The sequence below is a fragment of the Lagopus muta genome, chromosome 1 (assembly GCF_023343835.1).
Source record: "Lagopus muta isolate bLagMut1 chromosome 1, bLagMut1 primary, whole genome shotgun sequence".
In the NCBI taxonomy this organism is placed as follows: Eukaryota; Metazoa; Chordata; class Aves; order Galliformes; family Phasianidae; genus Lagopus; species Lagopus muta.
In genome coordinates, this window is record NC_064433.1 from 80,770,914 (window position 1) to 80,795,698 (window position 24,785).

General features: G+C 43.2%; 2 protein-coding genes across 2 annotated transcripts in view; one reads left to right on the forward strand and one right to left on the reverse strand.

Annotated features, from left to right (window-relative positions):
- Window positions 1-1,354: 1,354 nt before the first annotated feature.
- On the reverse strand, window positions 1,355-8,375 carry TEX55 (testis expressed 55). Its single transcript, XM_048926415.1, has 4 exons — window positions 8,333-8,375; window positions 6,868-7,325; window positions 6,529-6,591; window positions 1,355-5,735 (listed from the first exon to the last, which is right to left on the reverse strand). Exons 2-4 carry the CDS (start codon window positions 7,216-7,218, stop codon window positions 5,622-5,624), a joined length of 528 nt encoding a protein of 175 aa, XP_048782372.1. The 5' UTR covers window positions 7,219-7,325; window positions 8,333-8,375; the 3' UTR covers window positions 1,355-5,621.
- IGSF11 (immunoglobulin superfamily member 11) overlaps window positions 8,213-24,785 on the forward strand; it is a 121,789-nt gene continuing 105,216 nt past the window's right edge. Inside the window, exon 1 of the mRNA XM_048926386.1 lies at window positions 8,213-8,408. The gene's annotated coding sequence lies outside the window, so the exon portion shown is untranslated. The remainder of the gene's footprint in view (window positions 8,409-24,785) is intronic.

Sequence of the window (24,785 nt, forward strand, 5' to 3'; positions counted from 1 at the left end):
CATTCAGATATCTAATAGGGAAAAAAAGGGAGCTGTTGCTCTAGAGAACAGCTGGAACTTCTCCCATTTACACTTTCATCCATCCTGTCAAACATCTATTGGCATCATGGCATCATGACATGGTCAAGGAGTGTCTCAGGAGGGCTCAGTTGTGCTACTACAGATTCAAACCATAGACAGAGTTGCTACATGTTGACACAGGGCCAAAAGCTGGGTTCCCTGATGGACTGAGTTCTCATTGCTTTTAATACTACGGAGTTTCAGCAAACTGTTGACACTTCCTTTCCTTGGATCTCCTTGCAAAGAGGCAGGATATTATGCTAGACCCAAGGGGATACTTGAACAATAGCTGGATAGAGTAGGCATCTTTTTGCTCTTCACAGGGACTCCTGTTGTTTGTGGTTTGTGTATATAGGTACATATATTGTTTATATAACTTTGAGTCTGTTTTAAAAACCAGTGACTGTCTGATCACTCACTCACCTGCACTTTAATATAGCCTTCTCCCTAATGTCTACTCACCTGCTCAAACACCAATGCCTCCTCAAGGTGGGAACAATTTTTCTTCAGTGGCTGGTGTGTTTTCCCCATTAACAAACAATTGTGCTATCCCATATGCATCTTTATTCATCTCTACTTCCTGTTTTATAGTTGAAGAGAAGCTGAGAGAAGGGAAGCAGGAAGGACAGAGTTCACCTCTGGTTCTTACAAACTATCTAGCCCTCAACTGGATCTCAGCTCTTAACTCTTCAGAAGATTTTCTAGGTATTGAACCAGGTGATTCCAAATAAGACATTTCCAATAAAGGCTTGTCAGTTTATAGTGAAGTTTTCACAAGCAAATGTAAGCTGGTCGTTGCACTCCCTTAGCTACATTATCTACATTTTCACTCCTGCAAACTATACTAGTACCTGCCCACCATTGAAAGACTGGCTCTATGCAGAACTGTGTTTCTCCGTCTCTCACCACTCTAATCACTGGCAATGAAGAAGAGTTTAATTTTGGTCTCAGAGTAGGTAACAACACACACGAAAAAAAGCAAGTGAGCCCCTCTTATAGTGTTTGTTCCTTCCATGGTATTACACCACTGCAGTTAATGAAGTTATATCAGAAGTTTCTCCCATCTTCTGCACTGGGAATCATTGAATGGAATGGGTTGGAAGAGACCTCAAAGATAATCTAGTTCCAAACCCTGTGCCCTAGGCAAGAAATACAGGAAAGCTCACTCTAGACTTCATATGCCATGGAGATGCCCTTCTTAATGCCTCTAGGCATCTAGTTCTGTGGTAAAGAAGGCTGACATCTTCCCACCCAAGAAAGGAGTTGCATGGGGAATTGGGGTGATGGCCTCAAGGAAAGAAGGAAGAGCCACTCTGTTCGTTTGCACTTGGCATTTCTAGAACAGACTAAATACTGCAGTGTCTGTGTTCTCTGATCTTGAATTATGTGTACAGAAACCTCCTGGGGTTGTTTTGCCTTTTACTGTTCTGGAGTGACATTCCAGCTCACCACTTTTCCCCAAGAGAGAATGATAAGTGTCTCTTCCTCCAACGCACATCACCTCAACAAGTCAAATTCTCCTTTTTCATTTGTTGAAATATAGTCCAAAACTTCTGATGAAGTTGCTACATTAATGCTGCCAATGAAGATAGTTCCAAAAAATCAACGCGGTCATGAATACTAAAGACTGACTTTAACAGAACGTTTCCTCTTTTTCTTCTGCATTTCTTCTGGCTGTAAGAACAGTCAGGAGAAACTTTCCCTTGAATACAACCTGAAGGCATTTCAGACAGGGTTAGGTCAGTTCCCTGGTGTATTCCCATTCTAAGCTCTTACAAATTCCTTCGTCTTCAGCTTGAGTCCTCCCCTAATCCAAGCTCTTTATTAGACTTCATGCAGAGGTTAATTTCTTCCATTTTAGACATGCAGGCTCAGAATAGTTGCTGCTGAGTATTTTAAGTTTCACATGATTGTGAAACTTCAAAATCAGTGGCATTAAACTAACTTTAAATTGGTGTTACGTAGATGTGATTCATATCCAGTGAGTCACAAAGGAATGTCTCAGCTATCTGTAAGTGGCAGACCATTGAAGAGCTACCCTTCCTGTGCACTTCAGCTAAGAAGCAGAATAGAGACTGTGTGAACATTTCAAAGGATTTTTAATCAGCAGTTACAAGATTTTTAATATCTTCTTTTTTTCTTTTTACTTGGCAAGAGACAGTATACTGGTAACATACTACTGCTTGGGTACATCAGTTGATTAGTTCTGTACAGAGAATGCAAAAAATGAGTCTGGCATTTTGATCTGTGACACATATTTCAAGGCGTGTACAATTACTTTCTATAAGATTCACACCAGAAATGGTCTGAGCATGACAAAACAGTGCTATTTGTCATCTGAAATGGACATCATGCTTCTGCGTCAGCTCATGGATAAACAACAAATCTCATCTGTGAAAATACCACACTTCCTAGGTGCCCAGATCAAACTACAGAAACGACACCCCTGGGAACAACAAACTATTTCCAGCCTCTCCACCTCCCAGTTCATAGCGTGTTCCTATCCATTAACAAAGCAAAGCAATGCACAGGTGTGGATGAAAAAAATTCACAACACTCTTTTAGAAAGAATGCACGTCAGTGTGCACACATCTCCCTTATGGAGGGGGAAAAACAAACAGCAAATGTTAGTCATGTTGCTTAACGCGCTATTGGAGGGCATTCAAATCTACAGTGACTAGCGTGATACAGGGACTTATATGGAATAGTTTCAGTTACACACAATGAACTGTTGGTTCCTTCAGAGCACCCAAAGCGAGCAATTAAATGAGGGCTTTATGTCATGTTGATAAATGTCCACTCATGAAGAAGACACATGGATCCAATGGCTTGGGAAAGAAATCTTGGAAAAAAGACAGTCACTCTGGAATTAAGACCACAATAAATGTTTCCATTTTAAATCTAGCTTTTCTCCTTTTCTTCACGGCAGAAAAGCCTTCACACACACAAACATCAGTGGTGCATTAGTGCCTTAATGTGAGGTAGAATTTTCTTAGAGCTAAGGTCTGTTTTTCAGTAAAGCTTTGAAGCAAATCAAAAAGGACTGTGGTGTTGTATCAGCCTAAACACAATCATCTGCACATCTTCTGAAGAATACTTTCATTTTCAAAACTGAAGTTCCTAGCCTGAATTTCTCAAAAAAAAAAAAAAAAGTACATATATATGTATATACAGTTCAAAATACAATCCAGTTATCTACAAGGCTTGAGGAGAAGGAAGCAACATGTCACCTCATATGCCTTATGAAGTTTCCCAGGATTTTCTATTAAAGACCCTACTGGGATTGGTATGGGCATTGTCCCCAAGCCTACTGCTTTCTCATGCCATCCATGCAAGACAGTTGCAGGCCCACACAGCTGCCCTGAGTGCAGCCACATACACTGCTACACAACTGCTGCTTCTCAAAGGAGAGGGAGCTTAATCCTTAGAATGGAGAGACAGACGCTTATGAGCACTGGAGAGAACTTCTTGCTACCATGTAGTGACTTTGCACAAGATAAGGAAAATTTAGGCCCTGAGATTGCTGAGGAACACTGTGTAGGGTGTTTCTTGCAAAACTTCCATTATCTTTAGGAAAACTACTCTCCAGCTCTCAATTTATCTGAAGGAGAAATTAAGGATCTTTCCTTTCAATACTCACTTAAAACTGATGTGAAGCTGAAGGCATACACCTATTGTAAGATAATATATCACAGTTCACAAGGTTTCCATATGTAAAACAGAACAAGAAAATACAATATGAAAATGGCACAAACATAGGAATTTCACATCTAAGTGTCCCCAGAAGTACCTCAATCCTGTTTTACAGCAAAATTCAAAGACATGACAACACCTTCCTCTCTTGGAAAATGTGCTGATAAGTGATGACAGAGATCAAAAGACCTCAGCCAGTATGTTCATGTAAAGTTGACTATCTTCCACTCATTTCCTGCTTCATGGAGATACATTATTAGCACTTCTCCTACATTCACAGTGAGTGAATGTACGGGACCACTTATAAACCCTTGAACAGAAATATATAAGGCTGAAAAACATTCACTCTGCTTCATTAAGGGTCCTGTTCTGGTTGCTGATGATAAGTAGGGCTTTCAAGAGCATTTCAGCTCTTCAGTGGGGCCTAGACACCTAAGTCTACATCACACCTCTAATAAAACCAATGAAGATCTATCTGGATCTTCAGCTACCTTTAGGCTTGAAAAACCTGCCTGCTTTGTAAATGACAGAGGTGCTTACCTGCCTTTAACTTAGAAACACAGGAGTTAACACAACTGTTTTAAGATTTTTTAACCTGGAAAAAAAGAGTTACCTCATCTTTTTTGAGAGCCTTTGATTGAAAGGCTCAAACACAGCATCTGCATGCTGAATACTTGTTTCAGTTATTTCCCAATGTCTTGGGCCCAAGCTCTGCTGTGGCGTGTTGCACAATCTGATCATCAGACTTTTAGCTACAAAGAAATAGATGGAAGATAAGTTTCTGTGGTGCTCCTTCCATAGCCAAAGACAGATTTTTGGGAACATGCTACCATCCATCATGGAATCAGAACACTTGCCTAAAAAAGAGAAGTATGTAGTGACAAAAAGAAGCCTATTTCTGGAACCTATTGCACATACACATGAAATGATGACAAAATAATTGTATGCACTATTGCATATTTTCAATGATCTGCAGACAAGAGTAAAGAAAGACAAATGTCCCTTAGAGGGTGAAAACCATCACTTGGAAAATATGAAAATGAGCATTGCAAGTGTTTTGAGAATTAAAAGCAGTTCAAGTGATGTATTTGCAAAGTGCCATTCTTAACTCTGATTTTGCTGCGCTACCAGTGCTCCGTTTTGGTTGGTTTAGTTTCATTCACCTTTCACTTTCCTTACTGGCAATACCTTTTGAAGCCACAGAGCCACATATGCAACTACTGCTTTGCAGTTATGTTTATCAAAATACATTCTATACTTGCAATGATACAAGCAAGACAACATCAAAAAGCAGAGTGATCTGAAACCAACAAGAATGGTTAAGGGTGAAACAGCTGCTGCCACTTGTGTGGAAAAAATAGTTACATCCATGTAACAGAGGAGCTTTGGGGGCAGCAGAAAAACCACAGACCCAGCCTCTCGGATTTCAATCTGTTAGATGGACATTAGTGTTACTGTATAGTTTGAGACAGTATGCCACCACTGCTTCATGAAAAAGAAAGGCTGTCCAGGATTACTTTTTAATTTTACATCGCATTGTTTCTCTGCACAGAAAAGTAGAGACTAGAAGTGGCCTAAATGTGGTATTTGTGCATTTGTATGTATAGACCAGACAAGAGTTCAGCAGCCCAGCTTTTTCAGGATGCGCCACATGTGCATGTAGGTCCATGCATTCTTTCAGGTTTAAGTTTGCTCATCCAAATTGATACTTGGTTGCAGGACTTACTTAAAATAAAAGAGGAAATGCAAGCATACAGAACAGAGAAATCAGGAAACAGAGATACCAGCAGACTTTTTCAAAGGTACTTCCACTGGTTGTAAAAACACAATGCTGGAAAAAGGCCCTGTGAAATACCACAACAGTAAGGTCAGTAGAAGCCCGAAGGGGTGCCCAGGACTTCTCCCAGAAATTCCTCTGTATCTCTGTGATCGTCTGATACTCCTTCCATTTCTGCCTGCCTGGCATTTATCATGGACTGCACCTGGGGAAAAAGAAAAGAAGAAAAGGAAGAGAGTCATTTGGGGACATACTTCTCTGCCACCATTTCCAAGAACCAACCTTTCCACTCCTCTGCAGGTTCTGCCTACATTCTGTACAGGATGAACCCAGCAGCAAATCAAAAAAATGATGCTTCTCCTTACTGACAAGATGGCAGTGAAGGAAACAACCCCCTCTCCTTCTATCTGCTCTCTTTTTTCTAATCTCCTTCTTTCCACAAGGAGCTCCCCACACTTGTAACTCTAACTTCGAATTCACTCCCAAACTATCACTCTCTTGACAGACTGAATTTCCTGTTTTAAACTTCTCCAGGATCAGCAGAGATCACTCTCCTGAATTGGGATACTTTGCAGGTAAAGTGTTTCCTCCCTGTATGGGACAGAGGAAGTCAGAGAAGGTTCACAACAGACAGAGATGAGCCCTACCTCTGTCCTCAGGTTTCCTTCACATCTCAGATAATGATCTTTCAGGGCTCATCACCCCATTTTCCCCTCAACACCATGCTCTTCCACACACCCATCCTCTTGCACATTTCAACACTCTCCCTTCAGGGCACAAGTTTCCGCTAGGTATGGGAAATCTGTCTTCAGAACCTAGTGAGTTCTCAACCTTGGGCATTCTGTTCTTGCCCTGTCCTTCTCTTCCTCCCAGTTGAGCAGGCACACAGTGAGAGAAAGGGTCATGAATTCCCCATGTTTCCAGAACAGTCAGCAAAGCTGGCTTTCTGCTGTGCCTGTAACAGGCAGACCCTGCTGAGCAACACAAAAACACCATACCTGCAACAACATGAACTGCAAAGGGTCATCAGGTTTCTCATACAACAGTTTTGCTGTGATCTCCTGAAACAGAGACAGACAGAAGGAAAGAAATATTGATCCTTAAGATGATGAGAGGCTGCACTTTCTATACTTTCGATACTAGCTGAATTTCAAAAAGCAATTATCCCTTTCAGTCCCTGGAGATGACCAAGTGTCCCTTTCTACTGCTTTTCCTAAGTTCAGATTGAAGAAAGCTTGGGACAAGGAAGGATCCAGAGGAAGGGACTCTTTGGTACAATCTAGCTTTAAGCACAGTTTCTCAAGCAAATCTTTGCAGGAAAAAGAGAGAAATTTAACCTGAAATATCTGCAGAATATTATGTTTCTCCACATAGTTAACGGAGGCTTCAAAAGGGTCTTCATACACCACTGGCTGCTCTGATATTTCACATGCTTTCTCTGTTGGGTGAACTACAGCTGCTGCTGATTCATTCAGAGACATTTTACTGCAAGACTGTGAGGATTCAGACATGGATATTTGGACTTTGAAACCAAGCTGTTCACCCACAGGTGACCTAATCTCAGGTGAGTTTCCACTAGGTATGGGAAATTGGTCCTCAGAACCTCGCGAGTTCTCAACAACCAGATGGTCTGCAGGCTTTGGCAGTTCCATGACAGATGGCTGGTCTACAGATGCTGGTCTTTCCATCACAGATAAGTCCTTCAGTGATAGTGGAGATTCAGCTATAGGTGGTGGTACAGCAGCTGGCAATATGCTAGATTTCTTCACTTCAGTTTCTGAATGGTCACTGAGATCTTGTTAGAATATTTAACAACAAAAGACAGAATGTTTTAAATGTAGAACCACAGAATCATAGAATCATTAAGATTGGAAAAGGGCACCAAGATCATCTAATCTAACTGTCAACCCATGTCTGTGACTGTTCTACACCTCAGTGCCACATCTTCATGTTTCTGGAATGTCTCCAAGGACAGTGACTCCACCACTTCCTTGAGCAGCCTGTGCCAACACTGCCTCACCGCTCTTATTTTTCTTAATATCGAGCCTGAACCTTCCCTGGTTCAGCTGGAGGCCATTCCCTCTCATCTTTTCACTGTTAGAAGAGGCTGAGCCCCACCTCACCACAACCTCCTTTCAGAAAGTTGGAGAGAGGGATGATGTCTCCCCTGAGCCTTCTCTTTTCCAGACTGAACAATCCCAGTTCCCACCCCTCACAGCTTTGATGCTCTTCTTTGGACACACTGCAGGGCTACACTGAGGCCTTGCAGACCAGTTACATCAAATTACTGCATCTTTCCGGAAATATGCCCCTGTTAGAGCAAGTGTTAGGACTCTTGGAGCACCAAAAGGCTTTAATTTCTGTGACTGGTCATTGCTTTCTGCCCACGAGCCCAGAAAAGCCATTTAAACTCAGCCCCAAGCCTTCACCATGTTGTATGACTGCCTGTGCCTGGTGCATGCATACTGACTGGTTCTCCTGGGGGTTCATCCAGCAGCTGGCCAGGTAATGCTCCCTGTCCGTGCCCCACATCCCCACTCACGGTCTGTGGCTGAGCTCAAGGCGGCATGAAAGCACACCGACACTACGACAGGGGCAGACTGGGGCCGGGAGGACGAAAGGGGTCATGGGATTCCACGGCCCCAGCGTGTGCGGCGCGGCGCTGTGCCTCTGGAGAGGCGGGAGGGACGGTTTCCGCGTCCCGGTCTGTGCCGGGGATCGAGGTCTCTGGCCCCGGGGACTTCCCCGCCGACGCCCGCGCTCACCATCCCCCGGTTCTCCGTGGCTTCTTGCGCTGCTCACCGTGGGCGGGAGAGATGGAAGACGCCGAGAGGTTGCCGAGGAAACCGCTGCCGTCACGCCTCGCCTCTTTCTCTCGGTAGGTGGTGCCGCGCGGCCATCTCAGGTTGGGGCGGGACTGCTGGGAAAGGGTGAGCTGAGAGGGGGGTTATTGTAGGTGTGGTTCTAGTCCTTGTCTTGGTCCTGTGCCGGTCTGCCTGAGGGTAGGAAGGTGTTACAGGGATCAGGAGAGGCTGGGTTGCTGGGCTGAAGCCAGTGGGTTGGTCTACAAGACCAAGTGCCAGGTCCTGCACTTAGCCACAACAACCCCAAGCAATGCTATGGACTTGGGGCAAAGCGGCTGGAAAGCTGTGCGACGGAAGAGGATCTGGGGTGTTAGTTGACAGTTGGCTGAACACAAGCCAGCAGTATGCCCAGGTGGACAAGAAAGCCAATGGCTTCTTGGCTTGTATCAGAAATAGTGTAGCCAGCTGGAGCAAGGAGGTGATGGCCTTCCTGTACTCAGCACTGGAGATGCCGCACCTCAAATACTGTGTTTAACTTTGGGCCCCTCACTACAAGAAAGACATTGAAGACACAGAGCATATCCAGAGAAGGGCAACAAAGCTGGTGAGTGGTCTGGAGCTCATGTCTTGTGGGAAATGGCTGAGAGAGCTACGATTGTTCAGTCTGGGGAAGAGGAGGTTCAGGGGAGGCCTTATCACTCTCTTACAATCACCTTAAAGGAGGCTGTGGTGAGGTCGGGATTGGCCTCTTCTAACAGTGGTAAGGCGAGAGGGAATGGCCTCAAATTTCAGGTTGGATATTAGGAAAAAATGTCTTCTCAGAAGGAGTGGTGAGGCAGTGGCACTGCTGCCCAGGAAGGTGGTGGAGTCACCATCCTTGGAGGCGTTCAGGAAATGTGTAGATGTGGCTTAGTGGACATAGTGGGGATGGTTTAAAGACTGAACTAGATGATCTTAGAGATCTTTTCCAGGCTTAGTGGTTATTGTGAATAGAATCTTGGTGCTGATTTCAGTTGTGGTACGGGTCCTAGTCTCAGTGTTGACTTAAATGCAACCAGGGATTGTAGACTTCAGGTGCTCACAGGGACCACATGGCCACTGCTGGTATGAGTCCTCAGATGTCTTGCCACCTAAGGCTGCCAGCCTGTGAAATCAGGCATCTCTAACCTGAGAGTGGAGACGTGGTGGGAATTGTATGTAGCTGTAGCCTGCTGCAGACCAAGCAACCATTTTGTTTTACAGGGAGCTTTGTGACATCACTGCAAGTTCAGTGCCATTAGCTTTCTCCTTTTGATGAAACAGGCCCTGACTTTAGGCCTTTCTGGTTTACTAAGCTCTATTAAAGAAAGCGACAAAGTACATGGCATCTAATTAGTCTTGTTAGCCCAACTAGTAAGTGTCCCAGTAGTGAAGAGGCTTGGAGGAGAAAGGCAGTCCATAGCAGAGACTAAGACCTGCCAGAGGACATGGTGGATAGCTTGTAAGGAGAGCAGGGAAGCGAGAGGGTAGTGGAACACTGAGAGAAAGGTTAATGTGCACTCAAGTAAGAGATAATTTTTCTTCCTGGTTTTATAATCTTGGCAATATACTGTGTGATGAACTCAGGAAAAGCAAATAAACAGATTGCCAGTTTCCCCCAAAGAGGAGATGAAAGGGAAAAAAGATTAAAGCAGAACTGGGTTACCACAGTAACTAGCTTCTGAAATACTCTGCTCCAGTGTGACAAGAGTTGGATTTGAAGCATGAGTGGTTGAAAGTGCCATGGGTCTTGATTGGGGGAGAGTGAGACAGAGATACAGGACTTCAAAACCTGTTCTAAACTAACAGATGCCACTTATATTCACTTTGAGTGTGTTTTTCAGTTTAAGCTCTTGCCCTTTCATAAGAAGTAGCTTCCCCACTGTTTCCATACTAGGTTCATAACACTGTCCAGTATGCTGACCACTAGGATCCTCCTGTACTGAAGTGCTGCTGTCAAGACATTACTCAGCACCTGTGAGCTTCTCTTGCCTCTTTTGCTTGCCCTTGTGACTGGTATAGTCCCAGACATCATGTGGTTGCTGTGTTTTTGGGTGTGAATTCTTCTGTGTGTGTATTCATTTGGAAAGATCTTGAAAGATGCTGGATGAAATTGTGGAGGGGTCTTAGGAAGTTATTTGCATGGACTGTCAGTGAGATTTCAGGATCTGACTCCTTCAACCTCCACTGATTGTCACATGGGGAGAGAGAGTACCATTTACTGCCTGGTGTTAGGGTATGTCAGTTTTGATTTGTGGACCCTGACAGGTTTCCTCCAGGAGATGAGGACCAATGGCTCAAGTGCTTAGGGACGCTGGTTTGTCTTGTATGCACCTTAGGAATACTGTTGTTGTTGCTGTTCTGCAGCAATCTGTACATGTTTAAACTCACATTTGTAACCCTAGTAGTTGTAAAGAGGTTTTGCTCAATGGAATTTTGCTGCTGGTCAGTCCAAGAAAACAAAGTCCAGAAACAAGAGTTAGCTCTTCCCTACAGCTAGGTATTTGCGCATGACTGTAGTGTTCACAGAGCTGCTGTATCCAGGGTCTGAAAGGAGAGCTGTAAACTGTTATATCTGTGTCATACTTAAAGAGGGCAGTGTTTGCCGCAGTAACTGCAGTTGCGGGTTTAGCTGAAGTAGGCATCTGCTTTCAGCTGTGTGCTGAGCATCCCAGTGCTGTTTTCTCCTCAGCATGATTCCCTGCAGAACTTCTCCCATGGGTTTCTCCTCTCCATCCTTTACTGGACAGGACTGAGCAGTTTTTCAGCATGCTACTGGCTTTAGATAGAGTCCTGCTGTGGGCAAATCTCGAGCCCCATGTTTTCCTTTCATCCGTGTCTCATTGGTAAACAGCAGAACTCTCCATTTCCAGCCCCACTATCTGCTGCAGGAATCTGTCTGCTAAGGCTGGAAAGCTTGGATTTTGTACAAGGAAATAAGATGAATGACTCCATTAAATAAACATTGCTGTTTTGTTTATTCTTTCAAATGAAGAGATTACAAAAAGAAAAAAAAAACGAAAACAACCCCAAACAACAGAAAAACCAGAAGATGCATTTTAAAGACATGAAAAATTCTGAGCAAAACAAAGCCTTAAATATAATGCTCATGTAACATAAATCACAGGACTTTTTTTTCTACCCAGGCACATGGAAAGCAAAGCCGTATTATTATATCATTATTTATATTGCACCATATGCTAAGTCTGGAACTTAAAGACTTTCAAATAAATAAGAAAACACCAGCTGCAGATCAGCAATACGCTCCTTTATTGGGAGTCACTGTGTAACTGTGGCTATCATTCCTGCTGTTAAGTTAAAACTTAAATAAATTGTCACAGAAATAAGATAGCCATTAGAGATTCAGTGTCTGTCTCCTGGGGACACTTTTTCTAACAGCTGTAACAAAGATCTGCTTCTGGTTTTGTCCTATCTCTGTAGTAACTCATTGCATTTGTCCCTGCAGTATCACAGAGTTGTTCAGTAGAGATGGTTGAGCTGTTCACTATAAATAATGTTGGTTAACAATGCGGTCCCTTTTGGGTTAATAAATTACAGTCTAACTACTCCTGAGAGTCTTTGATTCGTTTCCTGGAGGTCTGCAGTGAAGAGTTGGAACAAATCACTTTCCACAGTCTCTTCACTTTTAATATTTCTACTTATTTTATTGAGCTGTAAATATATGTATATGAGCCAAACCCTGAAAGTGTCCAGCCTAAACTCCTGTCGCTTTACCTGCTACTTGAAAATCATAATGGGATGCGCGAGACGAAGCACATCAGAAAATGACTTGTCTTTCCTTAGGCACAGAGGGCCCCACTCAGTGCCAGGCTGTGGGATCTGTCCTCTCTGGGGTGCAAGAGCAGTTTTCTGATAGAGGCCGTGGCCTCGTGGTTTCCCATATCCTGTGGCTCCGAAGCTTTCTGACTTGTGGTTTTGCAGCATTACAGCCAGATATAGTTAAAGCTTTCCTGAGGTCTGTAGAGCGAAGGGCGGCATTGTGGCACAGAGAAGTGACCAAGGAAAGCAGGCTGCAGGAAGGGATGAGGTGGTGGATGGGTAGAGACCCCAGCTGGGGTCTCTACCCATCCACACACTGATCTGTGACTGTGGGTGCATTCTGGTCTTGTCCCACGCATCAGTAATGACGCAGCCCACAGTGTTGAAAAATCAAGTTCATTACAAACTGTGGGGAGAGTGGTTTTAAGTGCCACAGAGCCATATGGAGAGAGCCAATTTCCCAGATGAGGTGGAACGGGCTGGGATGTGAAAGGAAGAGAGGCAAGCAGGAGCTGCTGACTTAGACCAGCAGCCCTTGATGGAGACCAGTTTCTACAGCGATGCTTTGAGGGAGAACGCACAAGTGTCCATTTTTCGTACAGAGGACCTGATGGTGTATGTGCAGCAACCAAGGCAGAGAGCTCTGCAAATCCTCCATCTGGGGCTCTGCCTGCATTTCCCAGCAGAGAGCAGCAGAGCCTCGCAGATGCTTGAGAAGGACTCTGAGAGCATCCTCCAAGACTTCTTGTACTGCTTGCTTCCTCGAAACACAACAGTCAATCTTCATTGAGCTTGCAGGCATGTCAGACCTATCAAGAGCATCGGTGTGAACAAACAGAAAACATGTGCTAGCAATCCCATAAATTTGGTGCTTCCATGAAAATCTGGGTTTTCACAGAGAGTAGAGGAGCCTTTCTTGAGAGGATCCTCTCCAGGTTATATTTGTATCCAGAACCAAAAGAGGATACCTCAAGTATGGCTTCAGAAAATAGACACTCGTGGGAGGTTAAGCAGACCCCTTTCACAGCTGAGTGGCGTAGACAGATACCCCTTGAGGTCTCCTTCAACCCCATCTTTGGCAGCACAGGAAAGAAATGTGTTTGTAGGTTCAGTGTTTTGAAATATTTTTTTGGAAACCTGTTTAGTATGCTCTATCCTTTTCCATTAAATGAAGTTTCAGCTGTCTCCTTCTTGTTCCCTCCTCACTTTATAAAGTTATCATAAATGTTATTGGCAGCAAAAATGGATGAAAAATGTGAGAAGCTGCTTCTTTGCCAAGGTGTCAAAACTAATTAATCTGTGTCTAATTTAGAGAATATTCTCTAGAAAAAAAAAACACAGACTTTGTCCCCCTGTTTGGAAACTCATCTCCTGTTCTTTAAGGAGTTTAAAGTGGGTGATTTGAGGATTGTAGTGGAAGTTCATCAGTGATATTAAGTGGAGCAGATTCTGTCATCCACCAATTGCCCTGTTTCCAACTTCTGAAGCATAGAACTATCACAGTTTTATAGTTTCCCACGGAGAATGATCCTGAACTTTCTTGGATGCCAGGCACTTGTAAGGGAGAAGGCTTTAAATTTTCCTTGCCCTTGCCTGGCACCAGAGGGAATGGATGCTTTGTTCTGATTTGTGTCTACAGTGAGCCCTTATCCCGCCCTCTTCACATCAGCTGTGAAATCCCTGCAGGAAGGAAGAATCCAGGCTTCATGTTCACCTGAGGGAGTGGTGCCTGTGGAGGGCTTTGAGGATAGGGATAGCAGTAAGGTAAAGGGAAGGCATAGATTTGCCTGCAAATGCTACCATATTCCTGTGCTGTGACTCCATCTTTTGCCTTGGGACAGAGAGCCACCATGAACAGGCTTTTGGAAGGCAAATGTATCAAGCAGTGACAGCAAGGCCCTGGGTAATGCTGTCTTGAAAAGTCTGTGAGTAGCTTTCTGAGCCCCTCAGTGCCTTGTGTTCAGTGTCCCCTCCTTCCTCTGCTCAGTCTGCTCCCCTACCCCCTCTCATTCGGCCTGTCTGTGAAACTAATTTAAAATGTGAGACAAACCAACTCAGCCCCGGGGCCACTGAGCTGGTCTCCACTGCCTTCCACCACTCACCCCAGGTGGGATCTGTCCTTCTTTATGGATGCAAATGATGCTTCATTTCTGAATCATAGCTATCCATGGGAAAGGTGCAATTAGCTGCTGCAAGGAGATGGGCCCGTCTGCCTTGCCTTGTTTAACAGAGGCTTTAATTAAAGACCCCCTGATGCTAGAAAGCCACATTAATTATTCATCTGAAAACATTTACATAGAGTCCCCCGTTTCCCTTCTTCAATAAATTATCAACTTCACGTCTCCATAATTCATCGAAATGACTAAAAATACATTGTCTCAGCCTCCATCACCTCCCTCCTCACTCCGGCTTTGTCTGTTCCAACTGTGATGGCTTCAGTATCGTAATGTGAGGTTCTCCTACAGCTCTTAAGTAAAAACAGGGGATGGAGGAGAAGGGGGAGAGGAAGGGGGAAAGATTTGTCTCTCCTCACAGGAGTCATGGAGATGGCAGTAATTTTTCTCATTTTCTTTCCCACACAACTGGCATGATAGTGAGGTTTGAAGAAGCCCGTTGACTATTTCTAATGAGAAAAAAATCCATTGAGGAAGGAGAAAAGATGTTTCTAGGGGCAATTTCTGAGCTCAGCTGCAGATAATCCTGTGTGGCCCGGAGCTCAGCAGTTAACCTCCATGTATCTCTCCATACCTGACCTGTAGTCTGGACCAACCATCCTCTATTATCCCTAGAGAGGGATCATGCTTTACTAATTTTGAGCCATTCAGTTATAGCTGTTGTAAAGCGGAAAAAAAGCAGGCAAACTTAATCAGAGGGAGAAGTTCTGCAGTAATTCACAATAAAGATGTAACTGTAGAACAACTGAGGGAAAAATCACTGCAAGTGGTTTTCTTCAACACTTTTCACTTTGTGATAAAGTGAACTGTCACACAAGAGAGGAAAAAAACCAGTCCTCCGAGGGCTTGTTTACATGGAGAGTTAAGACAAATTAGTGTGAGGTGTGAGTTAATGTACTGAAGTCGAAGTGCATTAAACCCCTGTGTGAGTGCTCTAATACAGAAAGAAAACAGCTTCAATTCACTGTGGTGACAATTAAACAAAGTAAAGCAAGGTCACTTTATCCTCCAGTGTCCACACAGGACTTAATGTGCTTTAATTCATACGCATTCATGAAACATCTTTGGTTAATTTACCTTAACTTTCATGAATGCAAGGCTTGGACAAGTGTATGCTCCTCCTGACTCTGAAAAGCTCCTGTTCTCTGTGGAAACAGGAGTGGTTTGGTGCCTACAGAAATGAGACCTCATGTGCTTTCTTGTAGCTGGGGGAGCTGGTGGCTAGATAGAGCTGATCTAAGATAGTGGCTGTATAGGACAGAGCATGTGTATGATCCAGGACGAAGTCTGAAAATAGTGCTGAACTGCTGACACGTGTTGCAAGTGTTAGTTTCCTGGTTTTTGTTTTGTTTCCTTTTCCCATCTCTTGTTGCTGGGCTATCTTGACTCAACAGCGACTAATGGTAACAAAACCCTTGTGGGTCATGAGAATGTGCCCAAATCTTGACTCGTTTTATGTGAAGGACTGCTAATGTTGACCTATCTCATCTGTTAATGATGTGCATTAACACAATTTTATTTTTGGTTAGGCTGGTAAGTAGGTGAACTAGTTGATGTAAGAGGTGCCAACTGAGATGAGCAGTGCTCCATTCTCCTTTGACTGCATCTACATAAATACAATAGAGATGGAAGTATGACAAATTCCCTGGTTATCATTGGTTGGACAGCAGGATCTCTGAGCTATAAAGTAGACTATACACTGTGTTGGTAACCTAACATTGCCTATCCTTAGCACTGGAGTTTGGAGAGAGGTTTCCACAAACCTGCCCAAGGAGTAAAAGAGCAAAGTTCTACACTGTCATCTCAATCCAACACTCGGATATGTATATGTATGTTTGTGCTGTGTCTCACTGACCTGATCAGGAATAATAAACTGGCAACTGCTGGCCTCATTGTACGTCCTCAGCTGCTCCAATGATTAAGGACCGAAGGCAGGAAGGGTGAAACAGAACTTTCTGCTGGTGGTCAAGCCCTTTGTAACGTGCTGAGGGATTTCTTAAGCCTTTAAGATTCTGGATTGGTAAGAGAGAAATGTTATTCAAAGAAAAATATGAATATGTTCTGCATTATTTGGTGACCTTGTATACTGCTTTCTTGAAGCTGAGAGACTAAAAACTTTCTGTGCATGTTTCCTGGAAGATGATCCACTGAGGTCTTTAAATATGAAAATGCTAGCTCTGATTGAAACTGCTCCTCATAAATTGCTGGTAGCTGGGAGGGCACAGGAGTGAAGTACAACAGTGTTCCACACTTCACAAAAGATGCATTCCAGAAAGATGATAATAACAATTTAAGACAAACAAAACAGTTCTTCGTGTAGAGTTAAAGTAATGGGAATGAATACATGCAAGAAAATGTGAAATACACAAATTTTAATACAAAGGAACAGTATTGATGGCAAAGAGAACAGAAGAAGAAGTAGTGCTGACAGTGGGAAGAAATACTGGCTTTTCATAGGCTGTTTATTCAAAAGCAGGTCACTTTTTGGAAGCTCTTATTGCCTTCCTCCATGAATGGCATGGAATAATAGTTTGTTAGCCCCAGCCTGGTCCTTGAATTAGGCACAGGTGTTAGTTTGGTATGCTGTTAGCTCTGGGGGTGATGTCTTCCCAGTGACCAGTGCCTTGGAGGATGGAGGTACCATTTCATAGGATCTGCTGGAAAAGGAATACCAGTAGAGGTCATTCTGATACTAGGTGTACCTCTAGAGAATGGTAGGTAGCACTAAACTCAAAGCTTACTAGCATTCAAAAGGAGTCAGATACTAAGTGTTAAATTTACTAAGATAGGAATGTCATCTATTGCTTACCAATTAAATTATATTTCAGACTATATTATTAAGGGATCTGAATTAACATATTTCTGGATATATGTCAAACACATCTTTGCAGGCATTAGGAAAAAGCTCCTGTCCTTCTCTTCCATCTAAGTAAATTGGATTAAAATTGTCTGCAGTGAAGTTTTTTAGCACTTTATAGAGTCTATGGAGAGCCCTTAAAAATTGCACAGGCTATGGCTTCCATACAGATGTATTTAAGTATCAGTTGTCAGATACTCCACTCACAGTCCGGTCTTTACTGTTTAATTTGTGTTGAACTTAATATGCTTCAAAGTAATCATTTTTGCCATGTCTCTTGTGAGATAGGAGAATAATTGGCTTAAACAGCAGAAAGATTCAGTTAGACATCGAGAAGCCTTTACTAATGGTACAGTAATACTACATAGGACTAAATGGCTTGAGGCCTTCTGCCTCTAGAGGATTTTGGATGAACATGTCAAAATGATGTTGTCTTCTCCTGGAAGGAGAGCATAGATTGTTCTTTGAGGTTTCTTACAGCTTTATTTTCCATAATTCTGCATATGCCCACAAAGTTTTCTTGCCAAAAGTGACAATAGCAGCTTTTTCATTGCTGCTGCACTGTCACTGAAAATGCTACCTCATCATCAGTGCTCCGAAGGAGGAACAGGCTGAAATAACAGGATGCCAGTGAGAGCATCCTTTCATTCCAAGCTGGCAGAAGCAAGCTATTTTGGAAGGTGGTCCCAAAACACATAATCCAGCATCCTTGGTTGAGCCAAATAGTCTTCCCAGCTTGTCAAACTGGAGAAGTGTTACGACTGTAATTAGAGACATTAAAGCAATCAAAATGAGCATACAAGCATAATTAAGGCGCTATTGGTTTATGTCCCCTGCAGGCATTCTTTTAGAACAAATGACTTTTTGGTTTAATTTAAGCCTCTTCCAAAACATCAGTAAAACAAAGGAGGAAAGGAATTTTTATCCATACATTCAATAGTACAACTACATAGTTTTCACTCTTACAGCCTAGCATACAAGGGTAAAATTTTGCCACATAGACAAAAGCAGAGTTTTGCTGCATAAAAAAGATGCAGCTTAAAAAGAATAAGTTGGATCTTGACTATGAGAACCAAACTGGAGCAAGAGAGACTTCCCTGGCTCTGGATCAAGCTCTACATAAAAAAGGAATCAGCTCTGTTGTGCCATCATAGGACATGATGTTCTGAAAGTCCCTGCTCTCCCTCTGAAGGTAGGGCACATAGAATAAATAACAAGGTTGAAAGAATATTTTACAGTCCGGATGGGAAGAGAAAAGAGGAGAGGGAAATGAAGAATATCAAGTGAGTGTTGGGGAGATGCATCTCTTCTGCTCCTTTGAGACTGGAATAGGATTGCATTATGGAAGAAGTCCAGTCCTTTTCATAGAGCTTGCTAGGTTAAACCTCGGAGAAGCAGGCATTTCACCTCCAGATAAACTGGTGAGCTCACAGGTACTCTCAGTATACTGCCTTCATAGAATGATTTGAGTTGGAAAGGACCCTTAAAGGCCATCTGGTCCAACTCCCTGCAGTGAATAAGGACACCTACATCTAGATCAAGTTGTTCAGAGCCCCGTCCAGCCCAATACTGGATTTCTCCAGATATGCCTTGGGAAAGATGGGCTCAGCACTCTGTGTGATACCCATGTGTGCTGGGGGTTTGGGTGGTGACAAAGAAACGCATTTGCCAACCATTAGAAAAGTGAGACTTCTTGGTTGTTCACTCTGCCAGATGAATACTTACAATTGTGAGCCTCGTGACCAAAGTACAGTTGCCACATGTTGTGTTGGCAGAAAGTGGGATCATCCAAAGTACATATCTTTTGACCTGGCTGCCTTCAGCTTGTAGAAAGACTGAATGAGAAACAGTTTCATTTGAGATTGATGTTAACCACCCCACTGGTGAGAGGTTAGAGTCTCTGCTGAGTATTCCTAGTGGTCTGGGAAGAAGACTGAAATTTGACCATCTCCATAGGGATTTGGTTATATGTTTTCAGAAATGTTCTCCTCATTTTTTGCTGTACTGATGGTCTTCATCTTGTCCTGGGATGAAGTACCATGCAAAACCTCACATAGCCCAGAAACATAAAATCAGCTAATGGAGCAAGTGAGACGATATGACCACTTCCTTTGAGGACCTGCCTTTCTAGGAAGTCTAATAATCTGTCCCGTAAGCTCTATAGACTCACTGATCAACTCCAGACTCAGCTGTTTGCCCACCAGCCAGGTGAATGTCAGCTCTACAGCTGTCATCTCCCACCACTGGGACCCTGACTTACCCAGCTGCTATAAACTACAAACCAAACTCATCAGACATGTTTCTTCATGCAGACAACAATGCAGGCCACAGGTTCCACTGCATACAGCTGCACCTTTCTGGTCTTGGCACTGTCTTGACAGTTGGAAAGTGCTGCCAAGCATCTGAATGTCTACACGGTGGGCAGCTGAGAAAATACGAGCAGACTAAGCCATGGAGATAAATACCAGACATTGAGTTTTCATTGTAGTTCTTCATGCTAAAACTGAACCAGTGTAATAGTTGATAGGATTAGCTTTCCTTCCCCAAACTGTCTTTCTTACGCCAAAGTTTGTCCTGTTCTTGAAAATGTTGCTTCCCCAGTTGCTTGGCTTAAATTTGATGTACTTCCTGGCTGAGGAAGGAAGCACAGGAGGACTCTCAAGGTGGGGTATCTCCTGAAGCACCTCTTCGTAGAGTTGCAAATACCAGGCCTCCACCTTGCTGCTTCTGTTTTTCTTCCCTGTCCCTATTGAGTGTTATCACAGCTGATGTGCCATCTGTACAGAACAGACTGCTGGCTCTTTCCCTCACCCCACACCCTCTGCAGAGGCAAGGGGCTGGCAACCGGCTGCGACAGACGTGCAAAAGGACAAGGTGAACGTCACAGGCAGCACCAAGAAAATCCAGCCAAAACCCTGTTCCATATGGGGAAAGTGTGCTGTCAGCTGTTTGTCCTTCAGGGAAAGCCATCTCTGAAACTGCTGCTACTCTGGCTCTGATGCTAGGCAAACTCAGTCCCATCAGAGATGGTGAATATGGGGAAAGCAGCAGGTAACAGCATCACACTGGTACAAGGAATCTCGTGATGCTTTTACTCCCCATGATTATGCTCTTAACAGCCAAGCAGGGTGGAGTGTAACGAGCAAAGGTAGATGAGAAAGGGAAAACAGCTGAGACAAATGATGTTTAAATGTGATGGCTCATTAAACAAAAGCTCTCTGCTATGTTTCCTTCCTCCATATAAACAGAAGGGACAATGGCCATAAGTAAGAGGCAACCTGCTGACAATGAGAAGGATTTATAGAAAGTAATGCATTTAATTTAGCAGATGCAGCACCAATGAGCAGAGAGATATTTTGCATCAAGTAACTCAGATAAGGAGTTTTGCAATGCTTTTGCATAAGGCTGAGGGCTTTTTATTTTTTTTCCATCTGAATCCTAGGGGGCTTCCTACTGTTTGAATAGCAAGGAGCAGTCCTGTTTTTCCCACACATTTGTACCCCTGCTGTCTCCAGGAGATGTTAGGGAATGCAGAAATAAGGGCAGCACAGGCTGTGGATCTCACAGGAATTGCATTAGTGATCCTGTCTGTCCTGGCTTGCTTATGCTTGCTCATGGGGCTCTGAACCTGACCAGATCCTGGTGTGTCTTGCGAGCTGTAGGCCTTAAGAGACTTTGAGAAGTTATCCTAAGCAATCTCCTTCAAAAAGGCATGGGGTGCTTTACCAGCACCCATCCTGAATAACCTGGTCTCAAAGCATTCAAAGTGACAAAGGCTCTGCACCTCTGTGAAGCTGTTCCAGTTTTTGTTGACACTGCCCAGCTTGTCAGCGTATTGTCCTATACAGCCAGGGTAGGGTAGACAAAATGTTTCCTCCCTCTTTGTCAGAGCTTTTGTATTGGTTTTGTAACAGACTGCCTTTCAGCATTCCAGTGACATGAATGAAAAGGTCTCTGTAGTGTTCATCTGTCTTAGAAGGCAGTTTATCATATTGAAGTTTCTACCGTGTTATTTATGAGAATACTAGGCAGTAAATGGTCATCAGGCATGAAATTCCTGATTCCTCAAGAATTTCCACCGGTAAGTTCTTGAGCTGTGAAGCTGGCCCAGCAGTCCAGGAAGAAAAGGAGGAAGGGCCCTAGGCCTCTTTGCCAACTCAGAATTTGTCAGAAATGAGGAAGAGCACATGATTACTTCTGATATTAGGACTTCTTAGATGGCAAGAGAAGATTATCTTGACTGCTGTTTTCTTTTTGACCATACTCTCCTGCCTGAGAACCCTAGTGTACTCAGAAATTACATTGCTGTGGACTAATTTACCCACCTGGCTGCTGTAGAAAGTATGTTGCCAGCTTTCTCCATAAGAAAAAATCTTAGGAGCAAACTCAGAAGTACCAGATTTAAACAATCTATCCTTTATCTTTTTATTTATTTATTTATTTATTTATTTATTTAGGAAACTAAAGAGATTCTAGAATTCCCACTGAAATGGGAGTGCACAGCAGCGGTGGTATAGGCCCTTTTGTCTCTTGCATAGTGCACATGACTGTGCTGACATCGTAAACCACAGTAAAACAACCAACTTGTTCTAATTGCTGCAACAGAAGGTCCTCTGTCTCCCAAACATCATTTGATCTAAGAGGGATTGAACTGACTTGAAAGCAGCTTTCATCTGTACCCTCTCTGTTCCAAGTGAGGAGCTTGCACTACTGGAATTGCCTATTCACAAAAAGTCATGGGAAGACAGCAAGCAAAATACAGCATCCGTACGGAAAGCATTTATTGGTTAAGAGGTGGCAACTCTGTGGAGAGGAGATATACTGCTGAGACAGTTAATTTGCAGTGGGACTGTATCTGATATTTAGTGGATGCCAAAATGTTGCAGTTGAGCAACATCTCGTTTTGTGCATACAAATCAATGATGCGATTGGTTGCCCATAGACAGATTTTTGTTTATAATTGCTGAAGCCCCATTGCCTGGATGACATGAGCCAGAGAAACTAAAGTCTCGCTGATTATGATGTTACAAAGCAACCTGAGACTGCAAAACAGTAACCTACATATATGCTATCCCTGGCTGTATCTGCACACTCACTCCTGAGCTGCAGACCTCACCTTGGCATGCACTCTGTCCATCAAGAGCAGCAAGCTCCTATAGAAAGAAGTTACCAAAGCATAACCTCTGTTTCTCTGGGAACATCGGCTAGGGATTTAAGAACAGTCCTTCCACTTCGTTTCACACCAGCAGAATGGATAAATGATCTGGAAAACAAGTCATGAGCTGGAATCTCTTCTGAATGATGTATTCACAAAATATTCAGTCCCAGAATGTTAGTATGGGCTAAGTATATGCAAATACGGACTTCTCTTAAATCTTGCACCCACCTTGCTTATCTTGTAAATGACATCTCACTGCCTCGCTGTGATGCATTTCCTAGATCTTCCTTAGTTCTTTCCAGATGGTCTATCTCCAGTTTCACGTCTACCGATGACCATATTTTCTTCATGCAGCTGTTGAAAGCAACAACCACTGTGACTGATCCCAAATGTCTCCCCACGGACAGCTCCAGGGGGCCCCTGATGACAAACAGCTTTTTGGTGCTCATTCATGTTCTGCTGACGTTTAAACCCACCAAGAGTGACCAGAACAAATGGGACCTGACTGTCTTCATAAATTTCCTCGAGTGCCTTGTGGGAAGCAGAACATGTTCTTGCCAACGACCTCTGAGACTGCAGTATAAAAATAACCTAGCGCATTTAAAAAGCAACAAGAGGGGAAGGATGCATTTTATGTCAATTCAGTCAAAAAGTCCTCAGAATTAGTTGCCTGAAGTGTTTGGGAAAGCTGACAGAGTATAATAGCACAGAGACTATTTTCTTGCTTCTCAGCAAACACAGCATTAATCGTCTGGGCTTAATATAGCCTTCCACATGCCAAGTGGGTGCAAAATTATGGCTAGTATTAGAAAACCACTTACCATGTGGACAGGCTTAAAGCGCAATAAGCTGTGGGGTGTAGATGCAGATGGAGTGTGCCTAAGGATGTGCTGTGACCTTGAGAATTGTACGCCGTGTCTTTGAAGATATAGTGCCTCTTTATTATGGACCCTGACAGAGATGGAGTCCTTCATAAGTGGAGGTGCATGGAAAGACTTGGATTTGGAGTCAGACTTGAACTTTGGGATCTGAGCATATCTACAGATTTACTGGAATTTGTTTGATATACCGTCGTATCTGTATGAGTATGTGTAAACCAATATACATCTGGATTGTTCCAAGGAAGGGAATCCACAGTTCTAGGCATTTACAACAATATCACATATAGAAATAGCACAAATCTCTAAGCATCCTTTTGCTCTTCTGTACCCAGCCTGGTTCGGTTGATGTGCCTTCTGCCAAACAGCTTCATTAATTTTGATAGAAGTGGAGCAGAAATATGGCTGAGTATCTCATCTGAGACTTTGCCTTAGCTTTTGAAGGATGCAGAGTATTACAAATAAGGTCAAACCCTTTAACACCCTGTATTGTAACATCTGTACAACACAGCTTTGAGGCTTTTGTTCCAGTGTTACTACCTAGTAACGTAGGCTCAATCATTCATTGCTTATGGAACACTTTTTTTCCTGTACACAAATTGCATCTCAATCTTATTGTCTCTCCGTAGATTTTTTTGAACGTTATTAATGAACAACTTTGTCTAATGAGTTACAGGTTTTGCAGTAAATTCCTTGTCATTCTTGCTGTAGTTGGTCTCCTTCATTTTGCAGAGATCTCTCTCTGTGATCTTCGACGAGAGGATTCATTTTAAGAGCACAGTGATAAATCCACTGTTGGTGAAGTCTTTTGGACAAATGAATCCTTGCTAAAATTAGAATACATTCAGCCTATCATTTCCATAGTTATCCAGATACTGACATACAATGACAAGCAGAAGACTGATTCACAAATCAGGATTTTCAATAATCACCCATCACTAGTATTTAGATAATTATGTCTGTACTGGATGTTATGACACGTCTATCCTTCCTACATATATTGTCAGTTACTGAGACAGCTCTTTTTTGCTACTAAAATATACCTTTTCTGCCTTAAAACATTACAACAAGTGTGCAGATTTATGTGCAGATTTCTCTTATTACTGAGCCACGTGGTGCTTTGGTGAAAGTGACAGGGCTCAACTTGTATGGATTAATGCTGAACCATAAGCACAGAAGATACTGCCTGTGGTTCCTTGTCTGACTTCTGGAAGGATGAAAGGCTTTGCAGCAGGGCTGGAATTGAGAGAAGAAAAGAAGAGGAAGGGGAAGTGAGAACATCCCAGTCATTTCTAACTGTCGTCTTCTCTCATTACTGACCAAATTCTGGGAGGTCTCAAAATGCCCTTTCTCCTGCTTTGATCTGTGCTTCTGCAGGTGTCACTGAGACACCTGCTAAGCTGAGGGGAACGATAGAAGTCTCAGTTCCCAGCTAGGAGTTGGAACTGGATGCATTTTCCTTGAGAATGGAGATGGTGCTTAGCAGGTCTTGGTGCTTGGTATCAGATTCAAGAGACAAAGCCTTGGTGGTGTTCCTCTGTACCCCACCAGCTAAAGGTTGCCCACTATGCTCCTTTCTCTGGAGG

Coding starts and splice junctions, on each gene's coding strand:
- TEX55 (XM_048926415.1), bottom strand. CDS start 7,218: ATGGAAAGACCAGCATCTGTAGACCAGCCATCTGTCATGGAACTGCCA. Junction 6,592..6,867: donor ATATTCTGCAGATATTTCAG/GTTAAATTTCTC, acceptor TCTCTGTTTCAG/GAGATCACAGCAAAACTGTT. Junction 5,736..6,528: donor TGCAGTTCATGTTGTTGCAG/GTATGGTGTTTT, acceptor CTTTTTCCCCAG/GTGCAGTCCATGATAAATGC.